The sequence below is a fragment of the Notechis scutatus genome, chromosome 2, assembly GCF_049901735.1.
Source record: "Notechis scutatus isolate UNSWTSFEM ecotype Mainland chromosome 2, rNotScu1.2, whole genome shotgun sequence".
In the NCBI taxonomy this organism is placed as follows: Eukaryota; Metazoa; Chordata; class Lepidosauria; order Squamata; family Elapidae; genus Notechis; species Notechis scutatus.
In genome coordinates, this window is record NC_142010.1 from 142302230 (window position 1) to 142322944 (window position 20715).

Genomic DNA, 20715 nt, shown 5'->3' on the forward strand with positions numbered 1-20715 from the left:
TTCCATAATTTTCCAAAAGGGGAAGAGGAAAAAAAAATTAAGAACCCTGTTCCAGGCAGACCCATCTCGCGCTTGGTTGCCCCCACAACAGCAGCGAAAAACCACCTCGAACTTCCCCGCGAATTAAGACACTTGGCTGAAGCATTCTCAAAGGAGGATTGGAAGGCGGAGCAGCGAAGGGCGGGGCTTGTGTGCCATTCGCTGAAATGATTGGAAGACATTTGTGAAAAGGGACGGCTTTTGCTAGACTGGGGGAGTGAAGTCGGGAGGGAGGGGAAGATCGGCGCGACAACTTGTAGGCGCGTGTCCGGGGTTTCGGGAAGTCGGTCGCTCTAGCTGTCCATTGTCCATGATTTCCGGTCTCTGAGGGTCCAACTTCCGAGCAGGCGAGGGCGTGCGGTCACGTCGGCGCCAAGTCGGGGAATGCGGCGGGGAGTGACGTGGTGGCCAGGGCTGTGGTTGCGCCCTCCAGGGGTCATTTGCTCGACGGAAGGAAGCCTCCCGGGCGATAGGTGAGGCCGACCGTGTGGAGGGGCGAAGGGAGAGCGGGGGTCCGTCTATTTGCGGCGATTGTGTGTGTGTGGGGGGGAATAACTCCCGGCGGTGCTCCCGCCACATGTGCAGGATTACAGATGATGTTCTTGATCTCCAGCCAATCTGGTAGGGAGTAGGCTGTCATGTCTCCCTCGGGTTGGGAGGATTCCTCTTGGTCACGATTTTGTTTTTCTCCGAACGCGTAATGTTGTTCCTTTGATCCAAACGGTGGCATTGAAAATAAGCATTTAGCTGTAATTTGGATGCCTGTCCTCTGTGTCGGTAATACACACACACACACACACACACACACACACACATACACATACACACACACACACACATGCAAGCAGCTGTTCGAGAAGCAAGAGAGACTCCCGTCCTTGGGCAAAATGACCGCTGCTCCCTATATGTATTGTGTGTACAAGGAAGGAGTTCATTCCCTCTGTAAAATGTAAAAAGGCTGTGCTCCGTTGTTTTCTTTAGCAATAACACTGTAGGTGGAGAGAAAAAAGCCTGTTAGTCTGTGATAACCAGGAATCAGGAGTCTGATAAAGTGCCCTTTCAGACTAATGCATTGTAAGATAAGCTTTAATGTCATTTTTTTTTACTGTAAGTACACCGGCCCACATTAAAAAAGAAATTATGTTGTCCGCTCTCAAAAGAAAGTATATATCTACCCATGCACATATATAACACACGCTAATGCATTTTGTTTAGTCTGAAGAGATGCTAAGGCATTACAAGAGACTGGCTTCTGGATTACCATAGTAGACTAACACCACTCTCCTGTGACTCTTGTGTCAACCAATTTTGGATGAAGTGGAAATCCATAAAATTTAGGAAGTTAACATACAAATGGACATCCTTTTTCTAACCAAGTGCCAACAATGTGACATTTTGAGAAGACTGAAAGAATTGTACAGCCTGTATATTGCAGAGACTGCAGCCAAAAGTTATGCTGTATCTTTTCCAAGAAAATTCCTAAACTATCTTATCAGCTTTGTTTAGAACAAGCAAAAGTTAACCCCCACTATCTTAAAATTGTTAGTCTGAAAAGCTGCTCCCAGAATTTTGATTGGTTTGTTATGACTGTTTTCTGGTATGTTCCCCCCCCCACACACACACTTTTTAATCAAGCCTATAGCCCTGGGATGTCCTTGTGGTCTCCCATCCAAATAATAGACAGGTGTGATGCTGGTAAGTTTATTTGCTAGGTGCTGCTAGCTTGTTTCAGAACTAGACTTAGTGGAAAAAATGACTATCCCAACTCTTTTCCCGCCAATTTGTTTTGTCTGTCACAGAAGGCTACTAAGGTACAGTACTTTTTAAATGAGAACTTCCTGTGTTATTTCACAAAATGATGGTATTAAAGCAAACTGCACCTAGAAAGTTAATTGACACTTGGAGGTAAGACACAACATATTCCAAAAAGCTTTCTCAAGTTAGAAGTTAACTGAAATGTTTGCTTACTGGCCACATGGCTGGGAATGTCAGATGTTGTATTCAAACACTGAAGGCTACAATTTTTTTTCAGAAAGTCCTACTTGGCTTTTAAAAAGTGTTCTGCTTTTATTTTTGGGAGGTGGGCTGATTCTGATAGATCAGCTAAAATGCAAAAGTACAGTGATTTTAGCAGAGGTGCAGGTTGTTATGTAGCAACTTGTGATTGGCACAGCTGTGTGACAGAAAAGGGCAGTTGTGTATATTGAGGCAGAAGAAATATTTTTCCTTAGTGTACCTTGGAGCCATTTGGTTGATGCATGTAGGAACACTCAGCCATCCTGGAGACAGTCCAGATTTCTTTTTGTTTATTAATTTCTCATGGGCTTGCTAATGGTTGTCTTGCAATGTAGCAAGTTCTGTTTCAGCTCATTCCTAACTGGAAGTAGTCACAATCTCCTGACTGTGTTTACCAGACATATGCATTAATACTCTTTCCCTCCCCCTATCTTGTTTATCATATTGTATTATCTTTGTTATTTAGTTCTTTGTATGGTTTGTTGCAGCATAAAAATGAAAAAAAAAAATTGAGGTTATTGCAATGACCTCAGTGGCAGCATCAAACTGAATTTAAAAATGGTCTGGTGCTATCAAATGTTTCACCTTTCTTGCAGCATAAAAAAAGTGTGATAACTGCATTACAATGATTACATAGCCTCAAGGATTGTTTACATACAAACTGTCAAATTGTGAACATAATTAGTTCAAGTCTTCAAATAGAAGAATTAAATTGTTTATTTGCATGCTTTATTATTAGGAGTTTCCTGTAATATATGTGAGTATATGCATAATTTTTTATTTATTATGTCATGGTTATATATGTAAATTGGAGGCGGTGATTCTTTGAGACCTATATGCAACGAAACTTCATATTAATGTATGCTGATTAATGTACATTCAAGGTAACAATAAAGTTTTTCTAAGTCTTTAAAATTTGAAATTTAAAAACAAGAATGGAATCAGAAATACAGTATGCTTTAAAATGTGGTCAAAGTAGTAATTCTGCAACCAAGGACGCTTGCATTTTAAGTGATGTGCTTGAGTCCAAATTCCAAAATTATGAATAAAAACAAGAACTTTGAAATGTAAGTGTTTATGAAACCAATGTCAATCATAGAATATAAATAGTCTCCAGTGAAACACCATAGTTTTTAGGAGGAACAAATGGAATAGAATTGAATTGAATTGAATGTAACTTTATTACAGTCTTAGACCAGCAATAGACTTCACTATTTACAATATGTAAAAGAAATAGTACTGACACATTATAGTACATTAATAGTGGATAATATCCCTGTTAAGAAAATACATGTTCTCAAACAGTTAGGGTTACTCCCTGGTTTATATGAGTGGAAAGCCAATAAGTATATATGTAAATATCATTTTTCCAAAGATTGTTATACCTCCAAAAATTGGAACAAATTGACAGCTATAATTCTGTAACCAATTTTTTTCTTGTAGACATTGCAGCAACACAGTATTTTGCCACTGTACACATAATAGCTGGGTTTGAGTCCTGGAGGAGAAAGCCTACATAAAAATTGTCTGCCCTCCCTGGCAATCTCTCTAGTAAGGGGAGAATACAGTTGTGCTCATAAGTTTACATACCCTGGCAGATTTTATGATTACTTTGCCATTTTTCAGAGAATATAAATGATAACACAAATACTTTTCTTTCACTCATGGTTAGTGGTTGGCTGAAGCCATTTATTATCAATCAACTGTGTTTACTCTTTTTAAATCATAATGACAACAGAAATTACCCAAATGACCCTGATCAAAGTTTACATACCCCAGACCTTAATAGGGTGTATTGCCCCCTTTAACATCAATGACTGTAGAGTTGTAATTGCAGGAATGTTCCAATCTCGGATGGCAAACCTCAGATAAAGAATGTTTCCAAGCAAATACAACTCAGGTAAACAAAGTCACTAATCTAAAGGAGGATTAGAGAGAGGAAGTAAACATATGTTAGACTTTAACTAGAGATAATTAATTGTATGGATTACTGTGCTAAACAGCAACGAAAGTTAAGCAGTAACCAAAGTTAACCAGTGATGGAGGATAACTAAAAATGTGTATAAATGCAAGACTAGACTCCAATAAAGATCATCATAATTCAGTTGTTCATGATCAAACAACTCGACTGCCTCGTCATTACAACAAATGACAGCTTGAAGTCTTTTGTGGTGTGTGTGGATGAGGCTCTTTATCTTCTCAGATGGCAAAGCTGCCCATTCTTCCTGGCAGAAAGCCTCCAGTTCCTGTAAATTCTTGGGCTGTCTTGCATGAACTGCAGGTTTGAGATCTCCCCAGAGTGGCTCAATGATATTGAGGTCAGGAGACTGAGATGGCCATTTCAGAACCTTCATTTATTCTGCTGTAGCCAATGGACAGGTCGGCTTGGCCTTGTGTTTAGGATCATTGTCATGTTGGAATGTCCAAGCACGTCCCATGCGCAGCTTCCAGGCTGATGAATGCAAGTTTTCCTCCAGTATCTGTTGATAACATACAGCATTCATCTTGCCATCAGTTCTGACCAAATTTCCTGTGCCTTTGTAGCTCACTCATCCCCAAAACATCAGCAATCCACCTCCATGTTCCACAGTAGGAATGGTGTACTTTTCATCATAGGCCTTGTTGACTCCTCTCCAACTGTAGCGTTTTTGGTTGTGGCCAAAAAACTCAATTTTGGTCTCATCACTCCAAATGACTTTGTGCCAGAAGGTTTGAGGCTTGTCTCTGTACTGTTTGGTGTATTGTAAGCGGGATACGTTGTGGCATTTGTGTAGTAATGGCTTTCTTCTGGCTACTTGACCATGCAGCCCATCTTTCTTCAAGTCCCTCCTTATTGTGCATCTTGAAATAGCTGCACCACGTGTTTTCAGAGAGTCCTGTATTTCACCTGAAGTTATTTGTGGGTTTTTCTTTGCATCCTGAACAATTCTCCTGGCAGAGAAATTTTAGAAATTTTAATTTTGTGGCTGAAATTTTAGTTGATCTACCTGACCATGGTTTGGTTTCAACAGAACCCCTCATTTTCCAGTTCCTGATTAGTGTTTGAACACTGCTGATTGGCATTCTCAATTCCTTGGATATCTTTTTATACCCCTTTCCTGTTTTATACAGTTCAACTACCTTTTCCCGCAGATCCTTTGACAATTCTTTTGCTTTCCCCATGACTCAGAAGCCAGAAACATCAGTGCAGCACTGGATGAAAGATGCAAAGGTCTGTCAGGAGTCCAGGAACTCATTGACCTTTTATACACACACACTAATTACAAGCAAGCAGATCACAGGTGAGGATGGTTACCTTTAATAGCCATTCAAACCTCTTTGTGCCAACTTGTGTGCATGTTATCAGGCCAAAATCACCAGGGTATGTAAACTTTTGATCGGGGTCATTTGGGTAGTTTCTGTTGTCATTATGATTTAAAAAGAGTAAACACAGTTGATTGATAATAAATGACTTCAGCCATACACTAACCATGAGTGAAAGAAAAGTTTTTGTGTTATCATTCATATTCTCTGAAAAATGGCAAAGTAATCATAAAGTCTGCCAAGGTATGTAAACTTATGAGCACAATTGTATACACTGACCTATAAACTCTGTATAACTCACAGTACGATAAAACATGTGAGATATCTTTGACTTCTTCGACAAATAATCTAAATCAACCTTTTCCAGATCTGTTGATCATGCTGGCTAAAAATTCTAGAAATTTTAATCCAATTCGTTTATTGTAACATTTTGTTTTAAAAAGCTTAAATACCAGTTGATTCCTGGTGATTATATGAATACAAACATGGTATTTTGATACAGAAGAGTTATGGTTTGTCAGCACCTTTTTGGGGATGTTTTGCAACCTTGTTGCCTAGTTTACAAATTTGATATTTCATAATGATGTCCTGTCCTATTAGCCTTCAAAACAGAGTTTTTCCATATTTACAAACGTAAAAAAATACACCTATTAGCTTGTAGTAATTAAAATGGAATATATTAACAATGAAAACATAGACAGTAAGCATGCATTTAAAATATTGTATGTGGTATAAACATATTAATATATTACAAGGCTTGAGGAAGTAAAATAACTTTGCTTCATGTTAGAAAGATTCTAAAGTTAGAACCAGGTTTGCTTCACTATGATGGGGAAGATATTCTTACCACTGAGAAGATCCACTGCCAGGCAACCAGTTGTCAGATTTTAGCCTAAGAAGGCAAGTACAGTAGGGCCTTCAAAAATGAACTCTTTAAGTTGCTGATAGGAATGTATGTGAAAAGGTTCAGACTGTGGTCCCAGACTTGGGAAGACTTTTATAGGTTAGTTTGAGGACCTTGAATTGAGACTGGAAATGAGTTGGTAGCCTGTAAAGGTATATAATACAAAGGGTATAATACAAACAGTTATGCTTCTATGGCTGTATTTTATAATAATTGGTGTTTCAGAATGGTCTCTAAGGATAATCCCAATTCAGTAATCTAACCAAGTCTCTGTTGAGTTTAGTTCATCTCCTGGTGTCCTTATAGACCTTTCTTAGCAACAGTTTGGAAGTAGTTTTCCAGTGTTATCTACTGGGATTTATTTATTTTCTCAATCTACATCTGAGGTTTCTTGTCAGTCTCCTATGGAATCTGTCTGTCTGCCTGCTTATCTATCTACCTAGGCAGCTCTGAGATTAGTAATAACCAAATCTGATCCTACATAGCATTTTCACTAGTTCAGTTAGGTAGGTTATTAAAGTGAGGCCATCAACATCTAGTTATTTTCATTTGTATATTTGGGTGTTAAGAGCTCTAGAAGGACCTTCAAGGTTCAGACTTCATCCATTGTAGGAATGATCCATTGTAGGAATGATCCATTGTAGGAATGATCCATTGTAGGAATGATCCCTTGTAGGAAAGACTGCTGGAAACGTGGCAGAGATAATTGTATTCCTGGTAGCCTAGAAAAAAAAATAGTTAAAATAAATAATTCAACCAAATTACCAAAATGTTCTTATTTTAATAATATTTCAGATTTTATTCTCAAGATGTTTTGCATCAGTTTGTTCTCTTTATTTCTTGATTTCAATGCAAGTAATCCATTTTGCATGAAGCGTAGAATATCATGTCTCTTAATAGTTCTGTAATATCTGTCAATACCAGTTGATTATCTGAATGGATTAATTTGGAAGATACTATGTTTTAGTTATACATGTAGTGTACAGATAAATTTGAGCCACCTCCTAAACCTCAGGTTGTTCTTGATTAATTTTTCCTCACCATCAAAGGTTAATGAATGTAACAATCTGATGATATTTTTAATGCTATTAACATATATCTTGATGGGAATTCTGCAATAGGTTTTTTTTTTTTAATAAATTGTATTTTTAAAAAGTTCTTCTTTTGTGTGTGCTTCTTCAGGCATCTTGGAGCATGTAAAGTAACCAAGGAAACTGAACTCCAGTATGTGGTATATTATGCAGAGCATCCAGAGTAAATATTCTTTGTCAGAGCGCTTGATCCGGACTATCGCAGCCATCCGATCCTTCCCACATGACAATGTTGAAGACCTAATAAGAAGGGTAGGTGAAAAAAGCTAAGACAAGTGTTTGGTTGCTTTTTTAAAAGTTTTTTGGGAATGTTATATAAGATCTAGAAGACCAAATCTGACTTTGCTTGTGTAGGTTGCAGTTTTAAGTAATGATTTCTTTGGAGTTACTTTAAAAACCCTGTTTCTTCCTCCTAAATTAAATTTATCAGGTTTGATAGAGAATATAGACCCGTCCTTTTCAAGTGCTCTTAGTACAGGTAGTACTTCACTTACAGTCATTTCTTTAATGAATGTTCAAAGTTACAACAACACTGAAAAAAGTGATGACTGTCACTCATCTGGGATTCTTTCTCTTGAGCATATCATATATCAGAAGGAAACGATGGTAACAAGATTTTGTATTACAGAGATTGCCTATAAATAGTATTTTCCATATAGTATTAGATGAATTCTAGGATCAAATAATTTCTGTTGAGACTCAGATCATAATAGGATAACTCTTTTGGCATTGTTTAATTAATACCCCTGAACTGGTTTCCCCATCTTAAAATTGTCAGGATTCTAGCAATTATCACCCTAATTAAATCATGATTCTCGAGCCAAACTTCAAAAAACTTCAAAGGATTTATTAGAGGCAACATACTGCCATTGCCCTGTATGAAGCCAACTCTGACATACATAATTTACAGTCACCTGTGACCCTGTTTCCCCCCTCCCCCCGGGTGTTTCATAAATCAGATTCTCCAATTAAGCATTTTCATGGGCTGGGTGTCATCAATCACATTCTCCAATTAAATATATTCTTGGGCAAAAGCTCTGGTAGTATAGTTACAATCTTAAAGATAAGTGTTGAAATGTACTTTCAATTTCAAATTGCTGCACTGCTCTTCCAGATTTCCTCCCCCCCCCTTTTTTTTAATGGCAACTATTAAAACAGGCATAGGAATGTTTTATGAGTTGACAAAAATCTTAGGAACCTAGAGAAACTTAAGGATTAAAAGAAGCTTTTTAAACTTGTGTGGTATTCATAACAATTAGCTATTATTATACTGTACTCCTCCATATTGGCATTCCCTAATAGTGTTAGATTTCTGGAAGATGCTAAGGTTTTTTTTAAAAAAAATAACAGAAAAAGAAAAACACAAAAGGAACAAAACACAAAAATACATGCATTATAAAAAATATAACAAATGCTTAAAAAGTGAAAAGAATTCAACAAAAAAATACATAATATGTCATTGCAACAGTAAAAGTTACAATTCTATGTATAATTATCTAATAAAGCATACTAGTAAATACACACACACATATACACATACTTATAGTAAATACATATGTGTGTGTGTGTAAATAAAACTCCTGTCTCACCCTTATCGGTGGTCTGCGCCTTTCTATACATATTTCTATAGTTACAGAAGTGTATTTTATTTCTAATACACTTATATAACTATAAATGTTTTTAACCTGTATTTTGTATAAACCAGTCCCGTATTTCATTATCCATACAAAGTACTGTATGTCTGCAGGGAATCCATAAGTAGCAAGTGTAATCAGGACTTTGTTCCTTCAGTAAATGGGGCCATAAATTTATCATTCCATTATTATAGTATCAGTCTGGGCACAGAGAATCCATTTATATTGTCCAGTTGTCAAATTGCAGATACTAAATATATAATCCAAGAGAATATTATCCTCTGAAGACGTGAGCTTCTATCATCAGGATTGCTTATTGCCAAGTATTAAATACTGGAAGCCAACAATTAGTGTTAAGTTTCCAAGTTGGGCAACTTGGAATATACATATATTGCAGCTTTGGTTTGATGGATAGTATTAAGATCTAAATACACTAGACCTCTAGTATCTCTGGAAACAATTATAGTTAGAAAGCTATGGAATGTCCATAAGCAAAAAGATTTATTTTTTTTGAAAATTTTATTTGGGTTTTCACAAAAAAAACATAACACAAATAAAACATCTTTTTTTGAAAATAGCATGGTCCCGGGTTATCACTTCTTCATACAGACACAAACTCAATTTCATGCTCATTTTTGTGTTCTATTCTATCTTATTACTGTTTTACATTTTCTACATAGTTTTTCCCCTCTTTTAATTTTCTCAACTTTATTTGGATTATCTCATCTCAATTCAAATCATTAAATTTTTACTTTTGTCTGTCCTGTTTCAATTTCATATTATCTTTTCTCATTAAACAAATTTTCCCCTGTAGTTTCTAATAGGAGTATGACACCTTTATATCTTTTAATTTTATCCATTCAACTCTTATTTAAGCTTCAATGTATACCTTTAAGATTATAATACATAACTTCCAATCGAATTCTGCTTGGTACACTCTTAAAATACACACTATATTCTTAAAAAAGGATTGTATGTATGTATGTATGTATGTATGTAAATAAAGCACTCATTCCAATTCAATTCTATCATTAATATTCATTAAAATCTTTAACATTTCTTTTCAATTAAATATCATGCTTCCTTGGGAACACTTATAAACTTTCCATAATTCTTTTTTTCCCCATATTTATCTTCACTTATATTTTATAAATAATTAATAATAATTAAAATGTTCCCATCCTTCCCTAATTTAATTCTCTCATTCACTTTATTTCATTTATTTGTTAACAAACATTCCACTAGATTACAATAAATATTTTATCCATCATTTTAATCATATTTTCTAAAATTATTTCTAACAATACTATCTTATGTACCTTTGCAGTATCCCTTTTACAATTAAGTTTTCACCCATTATCTCTAAACAGGCTTATACTTTAAATTCTTATACCTTTTCCCTGTTTCTCTATATCTTGTTTCTGTCCTTTATAACTTCTTTTCCTTTCCTTCTTCCCCCTCTTCTCCCTCCCCTTTTTACCCCCTTGTCTTTCTACTTCTAATTCTCTCTTCTGTAATCCCCTTTTCTGTTGCTTTCTAATATTATATTTATTTTTCAAACTATTCTTTTTTTGGTTGTTTTTTCAAATCTTAAACTTTTCATTCTCTTTCCCCCCTTTCCTTTTCCCCCCCCCACATAAAATTACTTGATCATTAAAGATGGCTTCTTCTTTGTCCCAATCTTCTTCTTCTGCAAGCGTTTCTTGTTGTTTCTCATAGTTCCAGATCTCCATTTCTAAGAGTTGAAATACGAAGCCAAAAGAACATCTCCCTTCTTGTGCATCTTCTTTGTACTTTTTAAGTTCCATTTTCAGTTCTTCTAAAAGTGGTGCCATTTTAAACACTTTTAAACAACCACCCGATTGATTTTAGTCATTTAAATGCAATAACCAAAAATCCAAAGATCACCAATTAATCCAAATAATCCAAAGCTATTTCTTCTTGCTTCTTTTTTCTACTTTCTCTTCCTGGAGTTCTATTATTTTGTTGCCAAATTTCAGTTAAAATGTATCTTTTAGGAATCTTGTTGAGGTTTCACAGTAAATTCCTTTTAGTTCCAGGCAGTCTCCTCCATTTTTCCAGATCCTGCCCTTTTATTCTTTTTCTCTCCTTTCCTGCTTTTAAAAGCTTTTAAGTATCCAGAAATCTTTATTATCCCTTTGACATTTTATTTTCAGCTTAAATGCCTATTGATGTCAAAGTGAATTTTTTTTCAATTTCTTGCTTAAGTCTCTTAGCTGTCAGTATAGGGAAGGGAAGAAAAAAACCCCAAATCCTTTCCCTTCCCTCTCTCCTTCGCTGCTTCAAAATCTTCTTTGGGAACAATGTTATTTTTTTTATAGTTTAAATTCCAGGGTACCTTGCGTTGTTGCTTTTGCAGTTTAACCCGGTCAACCAAAACTTTCTCTTCTTATCTTCCTCCTGCACATTCTTTTCTGGTCGAGTTCTTCTTTGAGGTGGCCATTTCTGACCACTGCTGCAACTGCCTTCGAGAAAGGGAGTAATGGCCAGCTGAGAAGGAGAGATGCGGCTCTCCTCAACCCTGCTGGCAGTCTCCCCCCTCTTCACCACCTCTTCGGGGTGGCTTAGCCCCGAAACCAGCCAGCTCAGGGCGCTCTGGCGGCGAGCACGGATCGAAACCGCACACAATCGCAGTTTCGGTCTGTCGGCGAAGGAACTCAAACCAGAAGTCCCTCAAGATTTGATCCTTTTTCCCACTGACTTTGTGGGGAAGCCCAACATTAAAAATTGAGAAAAAGATGATGATATGGAAAAATTGGATGAAAATAGAGATACTGACTTTAAACCAATTGATATCATGATAAGGATGAATTTTAAAAATTCTGTGCTAAGAAATAAATATCAAATATAATTCATTGGCAATATTTATAACTACTGTACAACATTTGTTAACATTGTTTGGACCAGCAGCATTTTCAGTTTCTGAGACATCCAAGATATTAGAACAACTAGTTAAACCTTTTAACACTAAAAAATTACTATTAGTTTCTATAGATATTGGTTATTCAATACATCAATTTAATATACAGCTATTAAGAGATGAATGGAATAAAGGCTTATATATTCCATATTACCTTTGATAATTAGAGAGTGTCTTTTATAGCAAGGGTTAGCCGATGTTAAACCACAATTTATACACCAAAGGGTAATATTTAGAATTCATTAGAAGGCACTAAGCTGAGATAACAGCATTTTTTAACAGCAATTGATTTTTAACAGCAATTGATTTCAGGATAGCGTGGGAAGAAAACTTTAAATAGCCTTCTTAAGCCTGGTTGCATCAGATAGCCATGCTGATGGGATTGTGGTCTCGGTACTGGAAGACATTGTGGTGGAAGTTCAAAGTTAGGAGAATGATGGTCTTGCCCCTCTTGTGAGAGAAAGATGTAACCTTGGGTTGTGAAGAAATCTAGGGAAGAAGTGTGAATAAACTGAAAACTATCATATTTAATAGCTAGTATCTAATAGTGTGTTTTAAATTTGGTAGGTCTTTAAGGAGTTGCTGGATTTCTAGCATCATCATGTGTGTCACAGTTCAGGAAATGGTGGGAAAACAATCTAAAAATAATGCCACTTTAATATAAATACTTTTCTGAATCGATTTGCATAATGCCTAATATTGTAAAGTTTGGATTTTAACTTTCTCCTGGGGGGGAAAAATCCTGAAGATTTTGTCATGGAATTAGCAGCTCCAGAATTGGCATGGAAACTGCATCCCTCTGTATCATGGTCCGAACTCTGTTCTTATTTCCTACTGTTGTCACTGCAGTATAATACCATTCAGCAGTAGGAAACAGTCATCATGTCTCTTCCTTCCTCCACCTCTGTGTAGGAGAAAACGGATTACAGGAGATGTTGTCTTAGAAAAGGCAGCAGCTATGTAACAGAGACATTATATGATCTTTCTCAAGCGGATAGAAATGTGCTTATCTGAGTATGTAAGGATTTTTGAAAAGAAGATTCTTAGACATTTATACTAATGCTATGACCTGTGCAACTATATTTTAGGGTTTTTTTAAAAAAAAAATCTATATGTATCAATAGAAGTTCCAAGAATTGTTCTAATTGCAGAGATCAAATTGGCTGTTTTTGTTTCTGCTAGTCCTCGTCTTTTACTTTTTTGTCACAAATTCAGCTGTAATAGTATTTCTAAGCTACCTTTCCATCTACTAAAGCTCCCCCAAAAAACCTACAATTCAGCAATTGAATTCATTTTTCACTTTAAAATATGTCAGAAGCCTTTGCAAAACCCTGTTTTTCTAGTTACTCACCTAAAACTCACTGGAGTTGAACTCGCTCCCTCAAAAAAATTTACATTTGAAGAGCTGCTATAGAAAAGGTATAGTCCTGTATTCTCATACATGTTTTCCAGCTAAGTAACTTCCAGGACAGTAACTTCTAATTTGCTGTCTTCCATGTACGCTAGAACTGTTTCCTGTCTGCATTACCTTTCCAAGTTGCAGACCTCACATCTTGGAGATTATCTTGTTGGGAAAAGATTTTGCATTGAAGAATGGTTGCGGACGGTTTTTAAAGAATGTCTATAATGCTTCCTGTCATACATGCATGGCTCTATAAAACAGGGAGTTAAAGGAATATGACTTATTCCAGTTAGAAAGGAGACAGTTTATAGTATTTATCCATGTTTTTCAAGCTTCTGTAAGCCTAGGTTTTTCTTCTTCAAGGAATACTTCTCAGTGTCAAATTGCAATAGTCAAGCAGTTTCCAATTACACAGTTCTTGGAGGGGCTGAGATGCTTGATTGAGCTTGATTGATACTGTCAGCTGCTTTGCTATATAAGTTGTTTTGTAGCTAGTCTTGTAGTCAGGGAGCTGTGGGGAGTCAAGATTGACTCAAAGGTACCAAAAAAGAAAAGACCTTTCCTATCCTTAGTCTAAATTTAATAGATTGTTATAATCCACAGAAAATGTCAGAATTACTGCCACTGAGCAGTTCATCTAGAGCAGGGGTATCAAACTTGTGGCGTCATGGCAGTGCCGCGTGACGTATTGGGACTTTGTTCCCCTTCGCTAAACCGGGTGGGGGCAGGGCCAGCATGTGACGCATCCAACCTTTGGGCCACAAGTTTGTCACCCCTGATCTAGACCAAAGTTGAAAAAGTCTGGTTTAGTATATTGGAGTATTTTCCCCAATGTGTATGTCCTCTAAATGGGTTAGAAACAGAAAAGAAACAAATTATAATTAATCCAGCTAAGTTGTAAATCTATTAACAGTGTACCCTGTAAAAATATAAAGACAATCCTGTTTTTGGTTTTTTTCCAAGCTGTCTGAAACAGAAGAACCAGGCCTTGTTGAATATCTGTCATATTCACCACTATGACACTACTATTTTTGAAATGTTGAGATAACACAAAATTAGCAATAAACACAAGGAGCCTGATGATAAACTAGTTTGTTTTTTTTAATTTCAGTCTGTGTATTTCAGTTCATAAATTAAAAATGCCTTAATCGTTCCTGCTTTTAAATGGCAAGTTGATTGTGTAAAAGTGCTGTCATGGTTATGGCTGGTGGATTAGAAGTACATAATGAGTATCCTTCATTTTTTTTCTCCTCTGTTCTTCCAGGGAGCAGATGTCAACTGTATGCATGGTACTCTGAAACCATTGCACTGTGCTTGCATGGTGGCTGATGCAGATTGCATTGAGCTGCTGTTGGAAAAAGGAGCTCAGGTAAGAAGAAGCACAAGCCTTTTGAAAAACAAATTCAGGAAACCAATTATGCCAGTGGTTATAATTAGATTTATCAAATACTTTAATGGGATTTATCAAATACTTAATGGGATTTGAGATTGTATAGTATTTTGTAGTGCTATTGCTGGCTTTGAGGTTGAAAAATATTACATATTCTCAAAGGCAAAAACTGGGAAATAAAATGCTCCAATCGGAAATATCCTTCTGAATAACAGTACTTTGCCCTGTTGTACTTAAGGAGGATGTATATTTCAGAATCTCATATTCTCTTTGAGATTTGTATCATTTGTATCCCGGCAATTGTTTTCAAATAGTGCTTTTATATTTCTTTTGTCGCTTAATTCTGTTGCCACAGAATTTTGTGTTTTAGTTTTCTCAACTGTTGTATTACAGTGAATTTTCTTTCATAAATAAAGATAAAGCTTAATTCAACATTGGTCATTAGATATAGAAAATTTCTTCATAGTGAGAGAAAACAGACATACATCAATTTAAATGTGCAAAAAAAACCAAACCCATTGGTTTCAAAATATGTTCTAAAAATCTTATAATGAGACATCTCAGCCTCTTTAAGAGATTGATTATATCATGCAATTCAACCAACCTGTTGTGGAGACAGACAGGGAATGTAAGAACTGCCTATGCTAGATTAAGGCAAGGATTAATCCCTCCTGGCATTAAAAGCTAGTCAGGTGCACCTACAGAGAGCAATAATCAGCTAGGCATAAATAATAGAGAACCCTGAACTATCAGAAAGATCCTATTTCTCAATGTAAAGTCAGGATAGAAAAGTCATTTCTTTGCAGATTTGTGAGGTTTGATCTTCTAGATTAAGTAGTCAAGAAAGAAGATCTGTATTTTGAGAGAAATTGCTATACTGTACAAAGTGCTTTGCCTGACGGAGTGCTGAGTCCTAATGGAAGCTTGAACCGAAGGAAGGATTCTTCTGCCCCATTAATGGAGCTTGTGGATCATTTTTTTTCTATAGCTCTTAATCACACTGAAAGCACCTTGTTTTTTCAGGTCAACGCCCTTGATGGCTACAATCGAACAGCCCTTCATTATGCAGCTGAGAAGGATGAGACCTGTGTGGAGATCCTGTTGGAATATGGGGCAAATCCCAATGCACTGGATGGCAATAAGGACACTCCACTCCACTGGGCTGCCTTTAAAAACAATGCGGAATGTGTCCGAACACTTTTGGAAAGCGGGGCCTTTGTCAATGCTCTGGATTATAACGACGACACCCCTCTGAGCTGGGCAGCAATGAAGGGCAACCTGGAGAGCGTCAGCATCCTCCTGGAGTACGGAGCTGAGGTCCGGATTGTCAACATGAAGGGGCAGACCCCAATTTCAAGGCTGGTTGCCCTGCTGGTCAGAGGACTTGGCACCGAGAGGGAAGATTCCTGCTTTGATCTCCTTCACCGAGCCATTGGACACTTCGAATTGAGGAAAAACGGCACGATGCCGCGCGAGGTGATGCGAGATCAGCAGCTTTGTGAAAAGCTTACCACGCTATGTTCTGTCCCAGGCACATTGAAGACACTCTCACGCTATGCTGTGCGCCACAGCCTGGGTATGCAGTTCCTACCAGACGCAGTGAAGGAACTGCCTCTGCCAGAATCTTTGAAAGAATACGTCTTGCTTAAATGATGGCTTCCTTCCCCCCATAGGATTGTATTAACCAGCAAATTGGTGAGCCATGGTGGACATGGCATTTTAGAGATGTAGCTCCAGGAGTCAGCTGGTGTGACATCTGCGCTTTTGTCCAGTGTGTTCCCTTAGCTTCTCCATTTGCTATAGTATCCTTCTGACCTTTCTTTAGTGAAGGAGGCTAGGAAAGGACTTCTGGCTTCTTATGGCCAGGAGGCCCAAGTGAAACACGTCTGTGTTCCACCTCCTGAAGAAGACCACTTCCAAAATTCAGGATGACTTCTGTTCTCAGTGAAACATTCACAGAGCCAGTTGTCTCCTAGCACCGCAAAACAAACAGGAGGCTGAAGAACGGCAACAATTTGCTTCCTTTAAACTCATTACATGCATCAAAGCATTTGAGTAATCCAGTCGTCGTCTTAGTTTTAGACTCTCCTAAGACATATGTATTTCATATATTTTTTGTTTATTGATAAATGATTTCCTTTCAGGAATGTAATGGCTTAATGAATCTGAATAAATAAATATGGTGAGCTGATCAGGTCCTGTAGAGATTAAGGGCTGTTCTCTTTTACATTAGCTTCTTTGAGATTCTCACATCCAGTTGCAGAGATGCTCAGAAAGGCAAGAGCTCTTTTTAAAAACCAAGAACAGAGCATCCTAGCGCTTTGGGAACCAAAGCCAAAAAGGTTCTTCAGAGTGGGTGTGGATATGCATTTGGCCTTTCTACTTCTTAAAACAGCCATATGATTCCAAAGAGTACCGATTAAGGAGATGCCAGTCAGGTGTTTTGGACTGTATTTAAGTGCACAATTGATGCGTCTTTAACTCAGATGCATAATTTTTCAGGTTTGCTTGGCAAGGGTGAGCCCAGGAAAAGACACTGGTTTGTTAAGGAGGCACTAGCAAGAGTCATGTGCATGCCAATATGCGTGTGCCCACCCCTGCTCCAGGGCGTCATCTTAGGATCTTGAGTGCTGCACTTTGTCCACTTTCGTTGGCTCATCTTTTGTTGTTGCTTTTTAGACCATCTCTGTTTATATCACAGGAAAAAGTGATAGAAATCTGAGGAGGAGATGATGAAGTGTGTTGCTTCGGCCTGGGTGAGGAATTTATGACAAGATAAAGGAGGTGGGTTGGGTGAGGAAAGAACAAACATCCTACAATGAAAAAAGATATTGCTTTTAACTCAGCCTTTTGTTTACAGTACTGGTTTGTATGTGTAGAAATCTGTAGTCAGACTAATTCCCCATACTCTCACCTCATTACGACCATCTGTAGAAACTGTTGCCCTACCTGAATAAATTGAAAAAAGTAATTCAGTGGTGCTTGTTCTGGAGGCATACTAATGATCATGGCAGTTTTGTGTCTTGCATAGTGATGAGGAAATCTTTTCTGCCCACGGTGTATGTACATATTTTATTCACCGCTTTAAAGCTTTCCAGAATGTTCTTTCACTTCCTGTACTTTGCAGCTCCAGACAAATGTTACTAGGCTTATATTGAGCCTAGCAACAATGGCACTATCTACTATAGTCAGCTTCTGGTTTGCCAGCACATTCTTTATTATTGTACAGTTCTAGTGTGCCCTTGTGAAGAAATGGCAAAGAAAAAGTATTCATTTTTGAAAAAGCTAAGGCATCTTTCAAACGTTTCAGTGGGTTTCTCCATTGGACACAAGTTAAAATACATTTTTCTTGCCATACAATTATGATTGTAATCCGCTTGTTTTGTGGCAGGCTCCTTTTGCTTCCGTTGCCTTCCTCTGTTTTAATGAAAATGAAAAATGGGAGGAGTGGGGTTTGACAAGTCTAATTTATTAAGGGCTATATCTGCCATTTCTTAAAATGTAAAATTGTAGACATGTAAAATTGCAGGTATGTTTCTTTCACAAATAATTATCTTGGTTCGGACAAATGAAGCAGCATCTTATGAATGTAGGGGAGCTGAGAATACAAGTCTTAGAGGTCCAATTACCCGTTAGACACGTGCCAAGAGCATCACTGAGCAAGTCCAATGGCCTGGGTGTGTGGGCATTGTAATTACAACCACTATTTTATCTGCTATTCAGTTTCAGAAATGGAATTGTAATTTCCGACAATATGCCCTTTTAAATTATTTTTTGGCTATTCTCCTAAGATTGGAGTATTGGCTCTCACATTGATTCCTGGAGTATTTCTTGTCTGCTCAGGATAATATCCTCACTTCTATTTTGAAGAAGGGGAGATGGGAATTAGAACCCTAAACAGCCATCTTGAAAATTAGACAACGTAGAAATGATTATATTAATTGTTGAAATACATTCTATGATACTTGATGTGAACAGAGCCATCATTCTCTTCAGATGTGTTTCCTTTCTTATTTCTTAGGCAAATTAATAATACTAGCATGCCACAGCCTTATAGAAATAAGGATGTGAAAAAATATTCTCTACATAGAACATTTGGATAGTCAGCCATCACAGTGGAAATATGCGTTTTTGGAGATTAGGACCATATACCATATACAAAATAGGACTTGTTTTATTCAATACAAGAGTTGGGACAAAACCACTTGTAGAAGGAGAGGAGAAATGAAGCAAACTATCTTGCCTTCTTTGCCTCAGGAAATCACTCTAGGATTCAAATTTTGGTTTAACCAAAACCCAGAAGCACCACTTTTCAGATTTTCTGCTGAACTGCAGCTGGACTAAGATGATTTGGGGAACATTTCAAAACAATTTTGTTCTTTGTTTTACACCTCTACCCCAAATTCCAAAGGAATAATTCAGCATGAGAATGGTTCAATTTTCCCCTGGATCTGCTTACAAGAAAAAACATGTTGTAAGCTCAAAGTACTGTTTTTGAAGTGCTTGATTGTGGAGGAATGCTTGTTCAGTGCGCAGATGACTTGGATATTAAAAGCTTGTTCATTAAATTTATATTGCACTGGGGAGTTTTTATTCTGTTGTTTATGTCTTCATAAGAATGCATTATATGGTTATTTTTCTTCTTGACTATCTGCAGCAGAAAGTTGACTGATTTCTTCTGCTTAAGTCCGCATTTTTATATTCATAATATAGGCCAGCTCATATTCAACCAGATGTGTGGGTACACTGATTTCTCAATAGTGATAATTCTGATTATGAAATTTCAAGAATTGATATATAAACTTGGGGATAGATGAACAAGGTGAACTAGTTCAATAATGATAATTAGATGGATTTCACCAAAACAAAAACATAATATGAATGGACCACATTGTGAGTATGGTAGCTTTAGTGAAAGGGGCTAAATACATCCAAATAATAGGGAGATTCTTAACAAAATAAAAGTACCAATCAACAGCTGGATTGTGTTCCTAAAGTTATTGTTAAAGTATTTCATAGGCCTCCATTCAATATTAGCAGAAGTATGTTATGGTAGATAATTCTGCTGGAGAAACCCACAAAGACTTTTACTTTAGTCATAAGGGCAAATGTTAAATTCCCTTTTTGTAGCTGTTCTTTTCCATTCATCTTGATTACACACTAAAGTCTATATATTGGTGGCTCTCCTTTATTTTCATCCATTGTTCAGATGTTGGCTTTTTTTTTCTTTTTTCTTTTTCTTTTTGTCCCTTGAGCCTGCTTTCAGGGTTACTCAGCGTAGGTTCCTGCTCTGCTGTAGGTTTTCCAGAGTATTCAAGAAAGTTCCACAGTGGTAGTTCCATAAACACCAATGGAAGAAAGTTGTGAACATTGAACTTAGTCATGCTAAAATGGTCTGTCCCTTCCTAAATTTAACAGTAGATGTTAGGGTGTCAGGAAACATCACACATCAGTCGGTTTGTGCAACTGTGAATAGCCCAGGAAAATTAATGGATTATATGAGAGATGAATATCCATCCACTGCAACCTAACTCCCCAAGGAAGCTATTCTCTTTTGGTAAAAAGTTTAAGCTTGGTGTTCCTCCTGCTCATTCTTCCACTTTAAAAATCATGATTGCTGAAAGGGCTTTTCCACGTATTTTGGGAACTTTTTAACTCCGCCTTTATTTTTAAATGCACTTATTTTTTGATCATGATGGCAACGGTTCTGTTCACACGTTAATCTTATCGTAGTTTTGTGAGGTTGGAAAACCACGAATATTCTCTAAACGAGCCAATTTACTTACTAGTCCATACTCCTACTCGCATGTATAAAAAACAACCAAATGTGTCATTCTGCCAGTATTCTGAAAGCCGTTTCTAAACCCAGTCACCACTTCACCAGAGCTGCCCTATATAGGTTTCACCAATTTAATGTCTACGTAAGCATTCACCCAAAGAGCAAAACTCCTATCCTTGCAGATACGCAAAGTGGGTGGTGCTTCTTTGTGGCTTT

At 37.1% G+C, this 20715-nt stretch overlaps 1 protein-coding gene across 2 annotated transcripts; it reads left to right on the forward strand.

The window, feature by feature from the left end:
- The first annotated feature begins 244 nt into the window (after nucleotides 1–244).
- Nucleotides 245–19292, forward strand: ASB8 (ankyrin repeat and SOCS box containing 8). Of its 2 annotated transcripts, XM_087956446.1 has the most exons (5): nucleotides 261–512; nucleotides 5225–5336; nucleotides 7445–7605; nucleotides 14595–14699; nucleotides 15744–19292. In XM_087956446.1, exons 3-5 carry the CDS (start codon nucleotides 7489–7491, stop codon nucleotides 16371–16373), a joined length of 852 nt encoding a protein of 283 aa, XP_087812572.1. In that variant the 5' UTR covers nucleotides 261–512; nucleotides 5225–5336; nucleotides 7445–7488; the 3' UTR covers nucleotides 16374–19292. The 2 variants fall into 2 exon arrangements, with proteins under 2 accessions (XP_026529731.1, XP_087812572.1); XM_026673946.2 differs by lacking the exon at nucleotides 5225–5336 and having other exon boundaries at nucleotides 245–512.
- The last annotated feature ends 1423 nt before the right edge of the window (nucleotides 19293–20715 follow it).

Coding starts and splice junctions, on each gene's coding strand:
- ASB8 (XM_026673946.2), top strand. CDS start 7,489: ATGTGGTATATTATGCAGAGCATCCAGAGTAAATATTCTTTGTCAGAG. Junction 7,606..14,594: donor TTGAAGACCTAATAAGAAGG/GTAGGTGAAAAA, acceptor CTGTTCTTCCAG/GGAGCAGATGTCAACTGTAT. Junction 14,700..15,743: donor TGTTGGAAAAAGGAGCTCAG/GTAAGAAGAAGC, acceptor TTGTTTTTTCAG/GTCAACGCCCTTGATGGCTA.